At 37.1% G+C, this 14292-nt stretch overlaps 1 protein-coding gene across 1 annotated transcript; it reads left to right on the forward strand.

The window, feature by feature from the left end:
* Nucleotides 1-12307: 12307 nt before the first annotated feature.
* Nucleotides 12308-14047, forward strand: LOC149957508 (uncharacterized). Its single transcript, XM_090167068.1, has 7 exons — nucleotides 12308-12461; nucleotides 12522-13050; nucleotides 13106-13253; nucleotides 13304-13442; nucleotides 13497-13815; nucleotides 13874-13974; nucleotides 14034-14047. Exons 1-7 carry the CDS (start codon nucleotides 12308-12310, stop codon nucleotides 14045-14047), a joined length of 1404 nt encoding a protein of 467 aa, XP_090023194.1.
* The last annotated feature ends 245 nt before the right edge of the window (nucleotides 14048-14292 follow it).

The raw sequence follows: 14292 nt of genomic DNA on the forward strand, positions 1-14292 counted from the left end.
TAATTTAAGGCTTGTACGAAAAATATTCATATAGCGCGCAGTGAAAATGACGGTTATTTTTGACTTTTAGGTAGGTATATTGAAGCTATCCCGCGACTTTACGAAATAGATAAGAAAATCAGACTTTTTACGCTTCTTCAGTGCGCATTAGCTATGTGGCGTTTACGTTGAGTAGCCGCTTTGCCGTTGGCTCACATCCCAAAATAAGTAACCCTCGTTCATAATTTTAGAGGAACAAACAAATATTTGTGTAATATATTCCCTTCGCCATTCCGCTTTGCGAAGTACAAGTGATTACCCGTGAATCATCCGACAAAGCATTGGCCGATTACGGAGACTTTCATCGTGGATAAAGTTTACATTTTGATCAATTGTGGTAAGTGAATTTTGATTACATTTAATATTATAATGTTAATGATATTAGAATCTGGGGTGTGGCGAAAAGTTTTTGGTGGGCCGAGGCGACACAGTGACGTAGCCAGAGGCGTAGCGAGGGGGGGGGGCAGGGGGTGCATCCGCGTCGGCGCCGTTTGTCAGGGGGCGCAAAAATGGCGCCCAAATTACTAAAACGAATATTGGATTATATATTTAAATTATTGCTAGGGCATACGGGCAAATATGAGTTTTGCCCTGGCCGCCAAATAACCGCACTACGCCACTGGACGTAGCCAGAAATTGGTCAAGGAGAGCGGGGGTTCAAGTATTTGAATATTAAAAGGCGGTTGAGAAGGGAGCGGAAATTTATTACAATCATAGGTAGGCTCAAGGGGGGTTGTCACTAACCCCTCTCCATTGCCTTCGTCACTGAGACGAAACGCACTTTGAGCCAAGTCAAGTCGAGAGGGTGCTGATGAGTGCTTTCTGAGTTTGAGGTGCAAGCGGAATTTGGATTACGGAATTGTATAGTCATTGTGTAAATAGTCTTAGTCGATAATTCAAAATATCGGTCAAAACGCCGCCGATCAGTTTAGTAAAATATTTTCGGCGGCGTAATCGTCGGCCATTTTCGGTGTGGAGATACAGGCCGGGAAGGCAGGCAAAACTGCCAGATTTCGATAGACCAAAAACGGCGAACTCTTTCAAATGTTTTCGTTTTAAAAAAACTATACTGAATCATTTGTTTCATTCGACAAAGTCAGATGAATTAAAATAAATATGTACATGAACAAATAAGGTTTGGAAGTGGTACTATTAGAGTGTAAACTTGTGTGTGTTACTCCGTTAGAGTAAAACGATCAGCTCAACAACCTTGGGTTTGGACGAATTGTGGGCAATTTTTATACAGCTATATATAAGCACAATTGACCTAATAGCTATAAGTAGGGCACTGCATATTCCCTCAACGCATTTCTTATTAATATTTTGGCTAGCTTCTAAACTTTGGAACTGTCAGTCATAGATACCCGAAAATCAGTGCCTATACCGATCAAGTAAGCCTTTTAATGTTTAAATTGTACAAATAATGCTTCATTTTGGTAAAATCCGTTATATTGTTGAATCTAAATATACAATTTTATTACTATAAACACTTTCCAGTTTTAAGTTTTCGAGACCTAAAAGCGCCTTCACTTTTATTTATTAACCAAAAACCCATTTTAAGACATTTTCTCAACAATTAATCTTCTGATTAGGCAAATAGTTTATGACAGAGTACAGACTATCATTATTCAAAACCTGTGCCATACGTCTTTTACCTTACTTTTTACGTATTGCCATCAATAATGTATTTTTAATACCTAGGGATAATTATTATATTGAAACGATCGTCGGTCACTTTGAAAGGCTTTTCCCCCGTCTTGCGCGGAGGGGGGCAAGACCAAAGGAATCTAGCGTCTGTGTCTGTTGATGTCATTTTTTTGTAGCTAATAAAATACCCGAACGATTTGATTTATATTAAACGGTGTAGCGTAGTAGTAGCGTAGTAGTAGCGTAGTAGTAGCGTAGTAGTAGCGTAGTAGTAGCGTAGTAGTAGCGTAGTAGTAGCGTAGTGTAGTAGTGTTGCGTTGCGTTGCGTTGCGTTGCGTTGCGTTGCGTAGCGTTGTGTAGTCTGGATATTTATTGATTTTGAAAATATGTTTCAACCAAAGCCCGTCGGCCCTACCCGATGGACCCCTTCGGGACCGGAGGCCCCACTGAAGCCCTAGGCCCGCGGCATTTGCCGCCCACGCCGCCCTGTAGCTACGCCACTGAATCTCCCTAGGTATAAATAAATACATTATTGGCCATTCTGTCATATTTAATAAAATTATTCAATGTTTCAATCAGACGCAAAACGGCTTTTGACACTTACACGACTTAAAGCTGTTTACAATGCATTTTGCTTAGTGGCGTAGGAAGGGGGTTACATGGGAGTGATCTGCCCCTCGTTTTAACCCTGTATGTCATTGGGAAAAGAACAACTTGAAGAACGGTTTTAATTCATTTTAAATAAATATTTGAAGTCAAGACTTCTAAATGAAGTATTCTAGTGCGGTTTTATATGTCAAAGGCAATTTGACTTAACCCTTTAGTGATAACTTGGGTAGTAGCTTAGCTGATTCGGTGATACCTGAGGTTCTATTCCCTTCAAATTACTCTTGGTTCAGTTTTAAAGGTTTTGTGGAACTATAAATTTTAATACGTTTTAATCATTATGATCTTTTTAAATTAAGGTACACTGCAAAAATCAATCCATCGGACAAAAAGGGTAGTAAAAAGCCTCAAACCCAAAAGTGCTATCATTAATTAATAAAATAGCAAACTATGACTGGTCCAACGTGAGGTGAGATTTTACAAATACGTCGGCTGTTTTTCTTGAAAATACCATTTTTTGACAATTATAGATTAAAAAATAAAATTTAAATAAAATTATTTTTTTAACGGGTTTTAAGGAAAGGCCTAGATTTCAAAATAAAAATATTTGCCGTAGTTGAAATTGTATTTGTGATAGTCATATAATTTTTCTATGAACTTTTTCCTTATTTTGAAATAGCTTAATGTACAAATTTAAAGGGCAAAATAAACAACATCAAATGAAGCTTTCACAAACAGTTTTTTCTTAGATAGTAAATGAATTAACTTATTAAAGACTGTAGTTTTAGAGTATATAAACAACAGAGAAACAAATCAAGTGAAACACTTCGTAACGAAAGATTTTAAGTGATAGTCATGGGAATGCTTATGAAATGAACGTCAAAGGTAATACATGGATCCTCAGATTTATGAAACAAAGACCAAAAGTGCAATAACCGTAGAGGCACCGTTTCGGAAAATTTAACCATTACTAAGAAATAACTGATTTTAAAACAGAAATTAACGTTATAATGACAGTCGGTATAATGGTTTATAACCGTAACTAACGCTTTATACTTACAAGGAGACTACCCGAGGTGTTACACACCGATTTTGTTCAAACTCGGGGCATTGGTAGACCTTCATGTAACTTGAAAAATCCTAAAGGGATTTTATTCAATGGGCAACGGGTTTGCCATGGCAACGAAAAATGTTTTTGACAACATAAAATATCATGAGATTTTGACCGATTTCCCTGTGAAACAAATTTAAAAAAATTATAAAAATGTGACCAATTTTGATTTTTTTCGTCAATTTTTATCAATTTTTTTTATAATTTTGGTATTTTAATTTTTTTTTTCAATTAAAATCGGTCAAAATCCCATGTTATTTTCAATGGGAAAATTTCCATTTTAAGTTGTAAAAAACATTTTTCGTTGCCATGGCAAAACCGTTGCCCATTGAATAAAATCCCTTTAGGATTTTTCAAGTTACATGAAGGTCTACCAATGCCCCGAGTTTGAACAAAATCGGTGTGTAACACCTCGGGTAGCCTCCTTGTTAGTCAGCATAATGGTTAAAACTATGCGAATGGACTGTTTTTAAAACAGTAATTTACGTTATAAAAACAGTCGGCATAAATCCATAATGGTTAAAACTATGCAAATGGACTGTTTTTAAAACGGTAACTAACGCTATGTAAACAGTCAAAATAAGGGTTAAAACTCTGCCAATAGCCTATTTTTAAAACAGTAACTAACGCTATATAAACAGTCGGCATAATGGTTAAAACTATGCCACTGAACTGTTTTTAAAACGGTAACTAACGCTATGTAAACAGTCGGAATAATGGTTAAGACTATCCCAATCTACTGTTTATAAAACAGTAACTAACGCTATATAAACAGTCGGCATAATGGTTAAAAATATGCCACTGAACTGTTTTTAAAACGGTAACTAACGCTATGTAAACAGTCGGCATAATGGTTAAAACTATGCCACTGAACTGTTTTTAAAACGGTAACTAACGCTATGTAAACAGTCGGCATAATGGTTAAGACAATCCCAATCTACTGTTTTTAAAACAGTAACTAACGCTATATAAACAGTCAAAATAAGGGTTAAAACTCTGCCAATAGCCTATTTTTAAAACAGTAACTAACGCTATATAAACAGTCGGCATAATGGTTAAAACTATGCCACTGAACTGTTCTTAAAACAGTAACTAACGCTATATAAACAGTCGGCATAATGGTTAAAACTATGCCACTGAACTGTTCTTAAAACAGTAACTAACGCTATATAAACAGTCGGCATAATGGTTAAAAATATGCCACTGAACTGTTCTTAAAACGGTAACTAACGCTATATAAACAGTCGGCATAATGGTTAAAAATATGCCACTGAACTGTTCTTAAAACGGTAACTAACGCTATATAAACAGTCGGCATAATGGTTAAAACTATGCCACTGAACTGTTTTTAAAACGGTAACTAACGCTATATAAACAGTCGGCATAATGGTTAAGCCTCTGCCAATGGACCGTTCTTAAAACAGCAAATACTGTTTTAAAACATGTAATAATAACAGTTTATTTAACAGCATTCTGTTAGTATGAAAACAGCTCCTTTACTTTCAATAGAACGGTAAGTGCTGCTGTTTTAACAGGTTTATTTTACTGTTTAATTTACTGCTATTGCTGGCATCTGCGAACGCCAGTAACTGCTGTTATTCTAACGGCGTTTTTTCCGAGAGTGTACAATTTTAATTTGCGTATATTTTTAAATATTTTATAGGTCTTTGAGTAATAGTGAGTTATGTGGGGATTTAGCGTCTTCGACGCCAGTCTCCTCCAGCAAGAGGGGCCAGAAGCGACCCGCGGCAGCCTTGTTCGAAGGGCGTCGGAAAATGGTGCAAGACCAAGAAATGGTCGTCACATTCTCGAATGGGTCCTACGGGGGGAAAAAAGTCAATGACTATTTTTCATACGTGGGGAATTATTCGGGGGCCGATGGGGTGACATCGTCCAGCTCCGTCGTGGCTTGCTGTAATGTATGCAGCCGCGAAATTGTAGGAAAGGTCTCTTGCTCCTGGAATCTAGAACGCCACCTTGTAAGTTTATATTGTTGTCGCCCATCAATTTCCTTTGTTAGTTCCACATCGAGATATATATATCGAAGTGGGACTATTGCTATGGACGGATTGTCGTTAAGTGTTGTTGTTTGTGTGTTTGTGTGTTAGTTGTGGAAAAGCGACGACACGGTAGGTGGAGCTGCGAAAAATAATTTATTTATGTATTTTATATTGCTGGCCTGGCCGGGGCTCGAACACAGACAGCCGCTCGCCGCGTAATCTCCTACACCCGACGCCTCTAACAACTGCGCCACACCGCTCTGTACAAAAATTACTCGGAAAATCTAGACTGCGTTCAGGAAGGGTCAACGGAGAAAAATCGTTTTTCCAAAAATCAAACGTTGTTGAGACTGTTGTTCAACGTGATGTAGTATTTTACTGTACCATTTTTTTGCCTTTAAGCTCAACATTAAAATGGCGTCTTCTATGTGGTCTGGAGCCGAAAATATCAAAAAAAGGAAACTTTTCTATTTCTTAATTAATGAAATTTCTAATGAAGACGAAATGGATTTGGATTTATTCCAAATTAATTATAATCCAATGCAAAACTTAAATAAGAAGAAAAAGGTGGTTTTAGGACTGTTAGCATCCAATCAGTTTAAAAGGCAAAGGCCTAAGCCAGTACGAATACTAAATTATGTTGAATTGATCGTGCCGAATTACTTAGATAGAGATTTTAAAAGCCATTTCAGAATGAGTAGACATGCTGTCGAAGTAAGTGAATTATAACATTGGTTTTGCTGGTTTTTTACAAAGTTTGTCATATAAATTTGTTTATCAGCAATTGATTCAGTTAATTGGCGCAGCTTTGTCAACGATTAAGGAATTCTTACGAATAACGCCTGAAAAGCGGGTTCTTGTTTGTCTTTGGATATTGGCCACTCCGGAGTCCTTTCGAAGTGTCGGAGACAGATTCAATTTGTCTAAAGGCAATGCACATTATTTATTTATTGAGTTTGTAAAAATAATGTCGGAGAAGAGGCATGAATATATTTTATGGCCATCAAATCGAAGCATGGAACTAACAAAAAAACATTGCAAAACCAAGTATGGATTTCCAGGGGCCATTGGAGCTGTGGATGGCTGCCACATTGATATTAAAGAGCCTGTCAATGATAAAAGCTCTTATTATAATCGTAAAAAACGAACGTCGATCCTTTTGCAAGGTAACTTTTTATAAACAATTCAATTTTCCAATTAATCATATATCTTAATTATGGACAGGTATTTGCAACGAGGACCTCTACTTCATTGACTTATGCGTTGGCTGGCCAGGTTCGGTGCATGATGCTCGCGTTTGGAAGAACAGCTGCATATATACAGAACTTTTACAGGAGACTAAAAACACTTGTGGTGGTCATCTACTAGGTGATTCCGCATACCCACTAGATAACTTTTTAATGGTTCCGTATAAGGACAATGGACACTTAACTGCTAGGCAAAGGAATTATAATAAGAAACATAGCTCCGCTAGACAAATGATAGAGAGAGGGTTTGGACATTTAAAAGGAAGGTTCCGTAGATTGAAAGGTCTAGACATGTCACTTATTGGGGAGATTTCAGAAGTTATAATGTGTTGCTGTGTTCTCACTAATTTCTTATTAATAAATGATGGAAATGCTGATGTCGAAGAATTTATGGACATGGATCTTGTTACAGCAGAAGTTTTTGAAGAAGCAGATGCGAGAATAGCTTTGCAAGCAGCTAAAAACAAACGTGATTGCATAGCAGAGTCTCTCAGGCTGACTGAGCATTAAAATTTTTCAAAGAATAAAACTTGTATCAGAACAGTTCAATTGCCATTAAATAAACAATTTTATAAAAATATACCATTATTACATTTTTAAAATAGCTTCAGCCATTTTGTTAAGTGCGGCATTTTTTTCATCTAATCTTTTCAGTATTTCTTCTTGAAAATGTTTGGTTTGTTGATAGTTGTTTTCTTCAATTATTTTATTTTCTTTCGACCATTGTTCGAACCATTCAGGTGGGGCAACGGGTAGTGAAGTTTTCCTTTTCTTGTGCTTTTGAATAACAGATGTTTCATCATCATTCATTGAGGACATTGAAGATGATTTTGATAATGAAGAGGCAGAATTTAAAGACAATGCAGATGGTGTACGATGAATATCTGGTGCAGAATTAATTGATGATGTAGACATCGAAGATCGCATTGTTGATGGTGAAGGTATAATGTTTGATGAAGATGTAGAACTTAAAGATGATGTTGAATTAGCTTGGAAAAGTGGTCCCTCAAAGTTACTTGCAATATTTGTCACATCTATAAAACAAACTAAAATATAAAAATTGTGCCAGTATGTATGTGATTTTCAGAAGTTTCAACAACTTTCGTGAAGAAAAAGTTCTTTAAAATCAGTTAAACATAGGTTTAGTTTGGCAAAAGCGCATGCGCCGATGTTGCTGTTGTAACTCAACCAATCTGCTTTACCTCAATATTAATTACTTGCCTATGGACGATTTACTTGTGTATAAAACATTTACAGGTGTTATCGAATGTTCTGCTGAAAGCACTTCATCCATAGAATCAAAATACTCCCAACTTTGTTTTCCTCTACCTGTTTTGTTGGATTTATCTTTTATCTTCTTATAACTATACATTTATTTCCTAATATCAATATTGTTATGTATAATTATTAAATTAAGCAAATAAATAATAGGGGAGAAGTACGAATTTAGCAAAGCGACACTTTTCAGTGTTTTCACTGATTTTTGTGACGAAATAGTTTGGCCAGAAAAAACCTATTTTAGTATATTTCCCAAATCGAGAAAACTGCAAAATATTACGCTACAAATACGTACTACCCCTATTTTCTTCTAGTTAAGCACATACGTAGCTTTAAGGTTCCGCCATTTGGCATCAGAGTCATCACCAGAAAACATGTATCCTTTTTCTTTTAAATCCAAACTAATTTTATCCCATACATCCTTTTTTCTTCTTGAATTTTCCAGCACTTCTTTGTGAGTTTGAAAACAATTAATCAAAAGCAAAATAGAATTTTTAGTCCATTTCTTCTTTGGTAAATGCGCGTCATCAAAACTCTCCTCCAAATTCCCTAAATTAAGAAATTTAAATATATTCTCAAACAAACCTAATATCTTTCAAAACCTTTACCTTCATCGTGATTTTGGAAATCATTGATATTATCATCTTGGGTACTGTCTTCAACAACAAAATCTCCGGGTGAGCGTTCATACGGTGTAACCCCAACTTCAATGGCTTTTTGAAGGCAAGCGTTTGCAAATACTTGATCAAAATTATGTACATAAATTATTATTTTATTTATTATTTCTCTATTATGTCTACAAAAATATCATAGGCATTTTTGATGAATTACGTATTAGCAAATCAAGTAGGCATTGAGGTGGATAGTTCATTAAAGTCTAAGCAAAGGCTTAAATAAAATTACTACTTCACAAAGAAAAGTTCTTGATCTAACCAATAATTAAAGTAATAATTAAAACACAAAATACCTTTTAAAATTTTATCATAGTCGTCCCTTGTCACTTCAAATTGATAAATATTTCCACTATTGTCGGATAAGGCCACCGTTTCATAAGCATTCGCCATTGCAATTTTTTTCTAAACTGCCCGTTGTTGCGTTGAGCGTCGAAAAACCTGCTCTTACTGCCGTTGAGTTCGTTGATCAAGCGTTGAGCAACGTGACGTCAAAACCGGAAACACCTAAAATCGTACAACAAGAAACCGGACTCAACGGTTGCTCAACGTTGAGTCCGTTGAGCCTTCCTGAACGCAGCCCTAGTCTTTCCTTGCAACGCGGGGGGGATTTGTCAAGTTAAGTTGTCGCAATTCTCGTTCCTTTTTCCGGGTTTTTTTACGTATATTTACGGGTTTTTTTACGTATATTTACGGCGTTTTAGGGTCAAGCTAACCTCAAACTTCGCCACCCCCCGCCCTAATTTCGACCCCTGCGGGTCGGACTGGGGATTTGCGGACAACCATATTCCGTTCTCTTTTCGTATCACATAGGCTTTTTCGCCCGACAATTTTCTCCCTCGCCCCTGAATCGCGAGGCCCCGCTGACGGTGCGGTCTGCGGGTCGGACTGGGGATTTGCGGACAACCATATTCCGTTCTCTTTTCGTATCACATAGGCTTTTTCGCCGGAAAATTTTCTCCCTCGCCCCTGAATCGCGAGGCCCCGCTGACGGTGCGGTCTGCGGGTCGGACTGGGGATTTGCGGACAACCATATTCCGTTCTCTTTTCGTATCACATAGGCTTTTTCGCCCGAAAATTTTCTCCCTCGCCCCTGAATCGCGAGGCCCCGCTGACGGTGCGGTCTGCGGGTCGGACTGGGGATTTGCGTGGTGGCACTTTCTATAGCGGTACAAGTAGGTTGTTAACTAGTAGTGCCCGTAAAGGCAGGAGAGATAGATCCGTTAGACATTGCAGCAGAGAGCATATAATATTATATAATAATAATTAGTGTGGCACTTTCTTATCGAAACCGTGCTTGGTCAGAAGTAATAAGTGTGGCACTTTCTTATCGAAACCGTGTTTGGTCAGAAGTAATAAGTGTGGCACTTTCTTATCGAAACCGTGTATGGTCAGAAGTAATAAATAAGTGTGTGTGGCACTTTCTTATCGAAACCGTGTTTGGTCAGAAGTAATAAGTGTGGCACTTTCTTATCAAAACCGTGTATGGTCAGAAGTAATAAATAAGTGTGTCACTTTCTTATCGAAACCGTGTATGGTCAGAAGTAATAAATAAGTGTGGCACTTTCTTATCGAAACCGTGTATGGTCAGAAGTAATAAATAAGTGTGGCATTTTCTTATCGAAACCGTGTATGGTCAGAAGTAATAAATAAGTGTGGCTCTTTCTTATTGAAAGAAACCGTGTATGGTCAGAAGTAATAAGTGTGGCACTTTCTTATGGAAACCGTGTATGGTCAGAAGTAATAAATAAGTGTGGCACTTTCTTTTGGAAACCGTGTATGGTCAGAAGTAATAAATAAGTGTGGCACTTTCTTATCGAAACCGTGTATGGTCAGAAGTAATAAATAAGTGTGGCATTTTCTTATCGAAACCGTGTATGGTCAGAAGTAATAAATAAGTGTGGCTCTTTCTTATTGAAAGAAACCGTGTATGGTCAGAAGTAATAAGTGTGGCACTTTCTTATGGAAACCGTGTATGGTCAGAAGTAATAAATAAGTGTGGCACTTTCTTATGGAAACCGTGTATGGTCAGAAGTAATAAATAAGTGTGGCATTAGTAGAAGGAAAGTGAGGGCGAGGCTCCGATCCCAGGTTCAGGTTTAGGTTCGGGATCGAAATCCGGGATTTAAAGGATGAAATGGGGGTAAAATCGTCGAAAAGTCAATGTATTTAAGGTATTTCTCGCGACGATTTGTTTTCTCATATATCAACATATTGTGTCCAGGCCAACTTGTTCATTTATCTACGCTTATCTCGAAAGACACTTGAACGTATATCTTATCACGTTTTATCGTACGGAATAAGTTGAAATGATGTAAAAATTGATAACCTAGGCGGCGCGTGCGCAGATTCCCCGGGAGGCGCGGTTAATTTGAATTTAAGAGTTTTTTGACGTCATGGAATATGGGACGCGGTTAACGTGCGCGGATTGGGGCGCGGTTAATTTGAATTTAAAACATGGATTTGAGTGTTTTGACGTTATGGAATATTCGTTGTTAAAATGACGTAGAATGGAAATATTTTTAAACTTAATTTTAATATCATTGTAGTACTTACATATGCTTGACACTTGAACCTTTCTCACGAGTATTTCAAACGAATATCTAAAGTTTAAGTATGAGAAACGTATCGTTCTCAAGTATTGTAATTGTACACGTGATTCCGTATGAGGACCGGGTAAATTCCTATATACGTAACGCGATACACTTCAAAATGCGTATACGTAGAATGGAATTAATTTTAAACTCCATTTTAATAAATAAGATATCGAAGATAAATAATTTCAGAGTATAAAAAGGGCTTATCAAGTTTTATCGTACGGAATAAGTTGAAATGATGTAAAAATTAATAACCTAGGCGGCGCGTGCGCAGATTCCCCGGGGGACGCGGTTAATTTGAATTGAAGTGTTTTGACGTCATGGAATATTCGTTGTTAAAGTAGAATGGAAATATTTTTAAACTTCATTTTAATATCATTGTAGTACTTAAATATGCTTGACACTTGAATCTATCTCACGAGTATTTCTAAAAACGAATATTTCAAGTATGAAAAACGTATCGTTCTCAAATGATACTTGAATATACTATAAAAGGGGTTGTATAGGCTTGTGGGATGTCATTCCACGGTTAACTATATTCAATATGCCTAAAGCTCAGTATACATGTCCTACGTGCGCGAAAAGTTTCGCTACCAAGTCCCCCTTAAATCGGCATGTTAGAGAAGTACACGGCGATAGACATAAGTTTGTCTGTGAAGTATGTGGTAAGACTGTTGCTAGATTGGAAAATTTCAAGAGTCATCAACGAACTCATGACTTGAACGCACCCGGCCCTTCTGAACCCATGGACCTGTCTCGCACACCGTCACCAATGCAACGTTCGCCATCACCAACCCGTCCACCTTCACCTAGTCTGCTTCAAGACATTCAACTGCAATCTATCCAACCATCTACATCAGCTTTACCCGACAACCCAACACCATCACCTGTTCCTGCCTCATCAATACTTGATGAAACACCACCAGCATCCCCAAGTATGGTCCAGGCCTTGAATGATACGTTAGCATCTATCCGTTACAATGCCGAGGACTATGATATTGATGCGGCTATGTTTATTGGACGTTATCGAGCTGCTTTTCGTAAATTTCTAATGGAAAGACTTGCTAGTAAACGTGGAATTAAGTGGTTCTTACTCGTAAGATCGATTTATATGAGACCTTTGGGAGGTGAAGAGCAAAGTGCGGAAGTGAGACCCTATTTCCGGAGCACTATGCAAACAACATTAACGCTCGATGTAATTGAAGACCAGCTGAATGACTGTATTGAAACAATACAGTCAGCAGCGGAAAACTTTGAAGCGACAGGTATGTACTAAAATTTATATTTAAGTTATATTTTGAACTAAAACATTATATTTTTGATAGGATCGGGTTGGGTAATTGACCGTGTTCTGTATGTAGAATTAAATGTAGCATCTTACCAACCGTTGCGGGGGTCATCGTATATGGAACTACCTGAAAAACTATCTCGACGTCACGCGATTCTTAATATTAGAAACGAAAATGATGAGAAATGTTTTCTCTGGTCAATTCTAGCTAAACTTCACCCAGTTTCTAAGTTTCATCACCCTAACAGTGTTTCCAAATATACACCTTATGAAAATGAACTTGATACCAGTGATATATCTTTTCCTTTCAAATTAAACGCTACGGAACTTAAAAAATTTGAATTAATGAATAATTTATCAATATCTGTGTTCGGCTTTTCGGGAGACATATTCCCCCTTTACGTAAGCGCTAACAAGTGTTGTAAGGAAAGGGAGGTTGATTTGCTATACATCACCGACGAAACTAAAGATATTGACGATGGGAATAGACATTACTGTCTTATACGAGACCTAGGAAAACTGCTACAGCATCTAACAAAACACAGAAATACAAGTTATTATTGCAGGTAATTTAGTTTCCAATATATTAGTTTGAAATATACTAATTATTTTCTGTATTAGAATGTGTCTTCACCGATTCAGTGGAAGCAACGCTGAACAGCGACGTGATGCGCATATCGAAGAATGCGCCACTCACGGCGTTCAAAAAACAGTTTTCCCTACTAAGAAGAAGACGGTTTATTTTGATAAATATGAGTGGACAGAAAAGGTAAATATAAAAATTATTTAATTTAACTCTTAATGAAATGAAATTATTAGGTGCAGTATGTATTTTACGCCGATTTTGAAGCAATCCTACCGAGAGTTCAAGGATGTGATCTAGATCCCGATATAAATACCAGCAAAGTAAACATGCACATCAGCTGCGCGTATTCGTGGGTGCTTGTTGGACCTAACGGTAAGTTATTTGACAAAATTCCCTTTTAGATATATTACAATAGGATACTTATAGGTGTACCTGTTCGAACCGATTGCTATCGAGGACAAGATGCAACTCGAAGATTTCTGGAGTCTATTCTGGAATTAGAGAAGGAGTTGATGGAACTCATTGAGACAAATGTACCAATGATTATTACCCCGGAGGAGGAGGAACAGTTTCAAGCTGCTACGCATTGCTACATTTGTCAGAAGCAGCTAAATCAGGGAAATATGCCCGCTGTTCGAGATCATTGTCATTTCAGCGGCAAATATAGGGGGCCAGCGCATAACGTCTGTAATCTTCAAAAGAAAGTTCCAGAATTTATCCCTATTTTCCTTCATAACCTTAGCAGGTGAATTTATTAAGTTAATTAACCAGGAAATAAACCTAATAATAATAAATCTTCATAGATACGATTTACATCTTATATGTCAGGAGATTGGTCATTTTAAGGAACAGACACTTGACTGTATTCCTTCCACTAGCGAAAATTATATTTCGCTGAAACTAGGTAAAATATATTTAATTATGAATTTAACCTTAACATTAATTTTATTGTTTTTTAGGGAGATTTCGGTTTTTAGACTCTTATCGATTTTTAAGTGATAGCCTCGATGCTCTAGTATCTAATCTCGTTTTGGAAGGAGCCAGTAAATTCCAGATTGTTAAGAAATATTTTGAAAGTGAGAAAGTTCAACTGCTTTTGCGGAAAGGGGTCTACCCGTACGAGTATATGGACGATGAAAAGAAATTTGACGAGACGATGCTGCCACCTAGAGAAGCGTTTTTCAGTTCATTGAAAAATCAAAATATTTTAGAATCTGATTAT

The sequence above is a fragment of the Leiobunum rupestre genome, chromosome 2, assembly GCF_980474605.1.
Source record: "Leiobunum rupestre chromosome 2, qqLeiRupe1.1.hap1, whole genome shotgun sequence".
NCBI lineage: Eukaryota > Metazoa > Arthropoda > Arachnida > Opiliones > Sclerosomatidae > Leiobunum > Leiobunum rupestre.

Coding starts and splice junctions, on each gene's coding strand:
- LOC149957508 (XM_090167068.1), top strand. CDS start 12,308: ATGAGACCTTTGGGAGGTGAAGAGCAAAGTGCGGAAGTGAGACCCTAT. Junction 13,051..13,105: donor AATACAAGTTATTATTGCAG/GTAATTTAGTTT, acceptor TTTCTGTATTAG/AATGTGTCTTCACCGATTCA. Junction 13,443..13,496: donor GGTGCTTGTTGGACCTAACG/GTAAGTTATTTG, acceptor GGATACTTATAG/GTGTACCTGTTCGAACCGAT.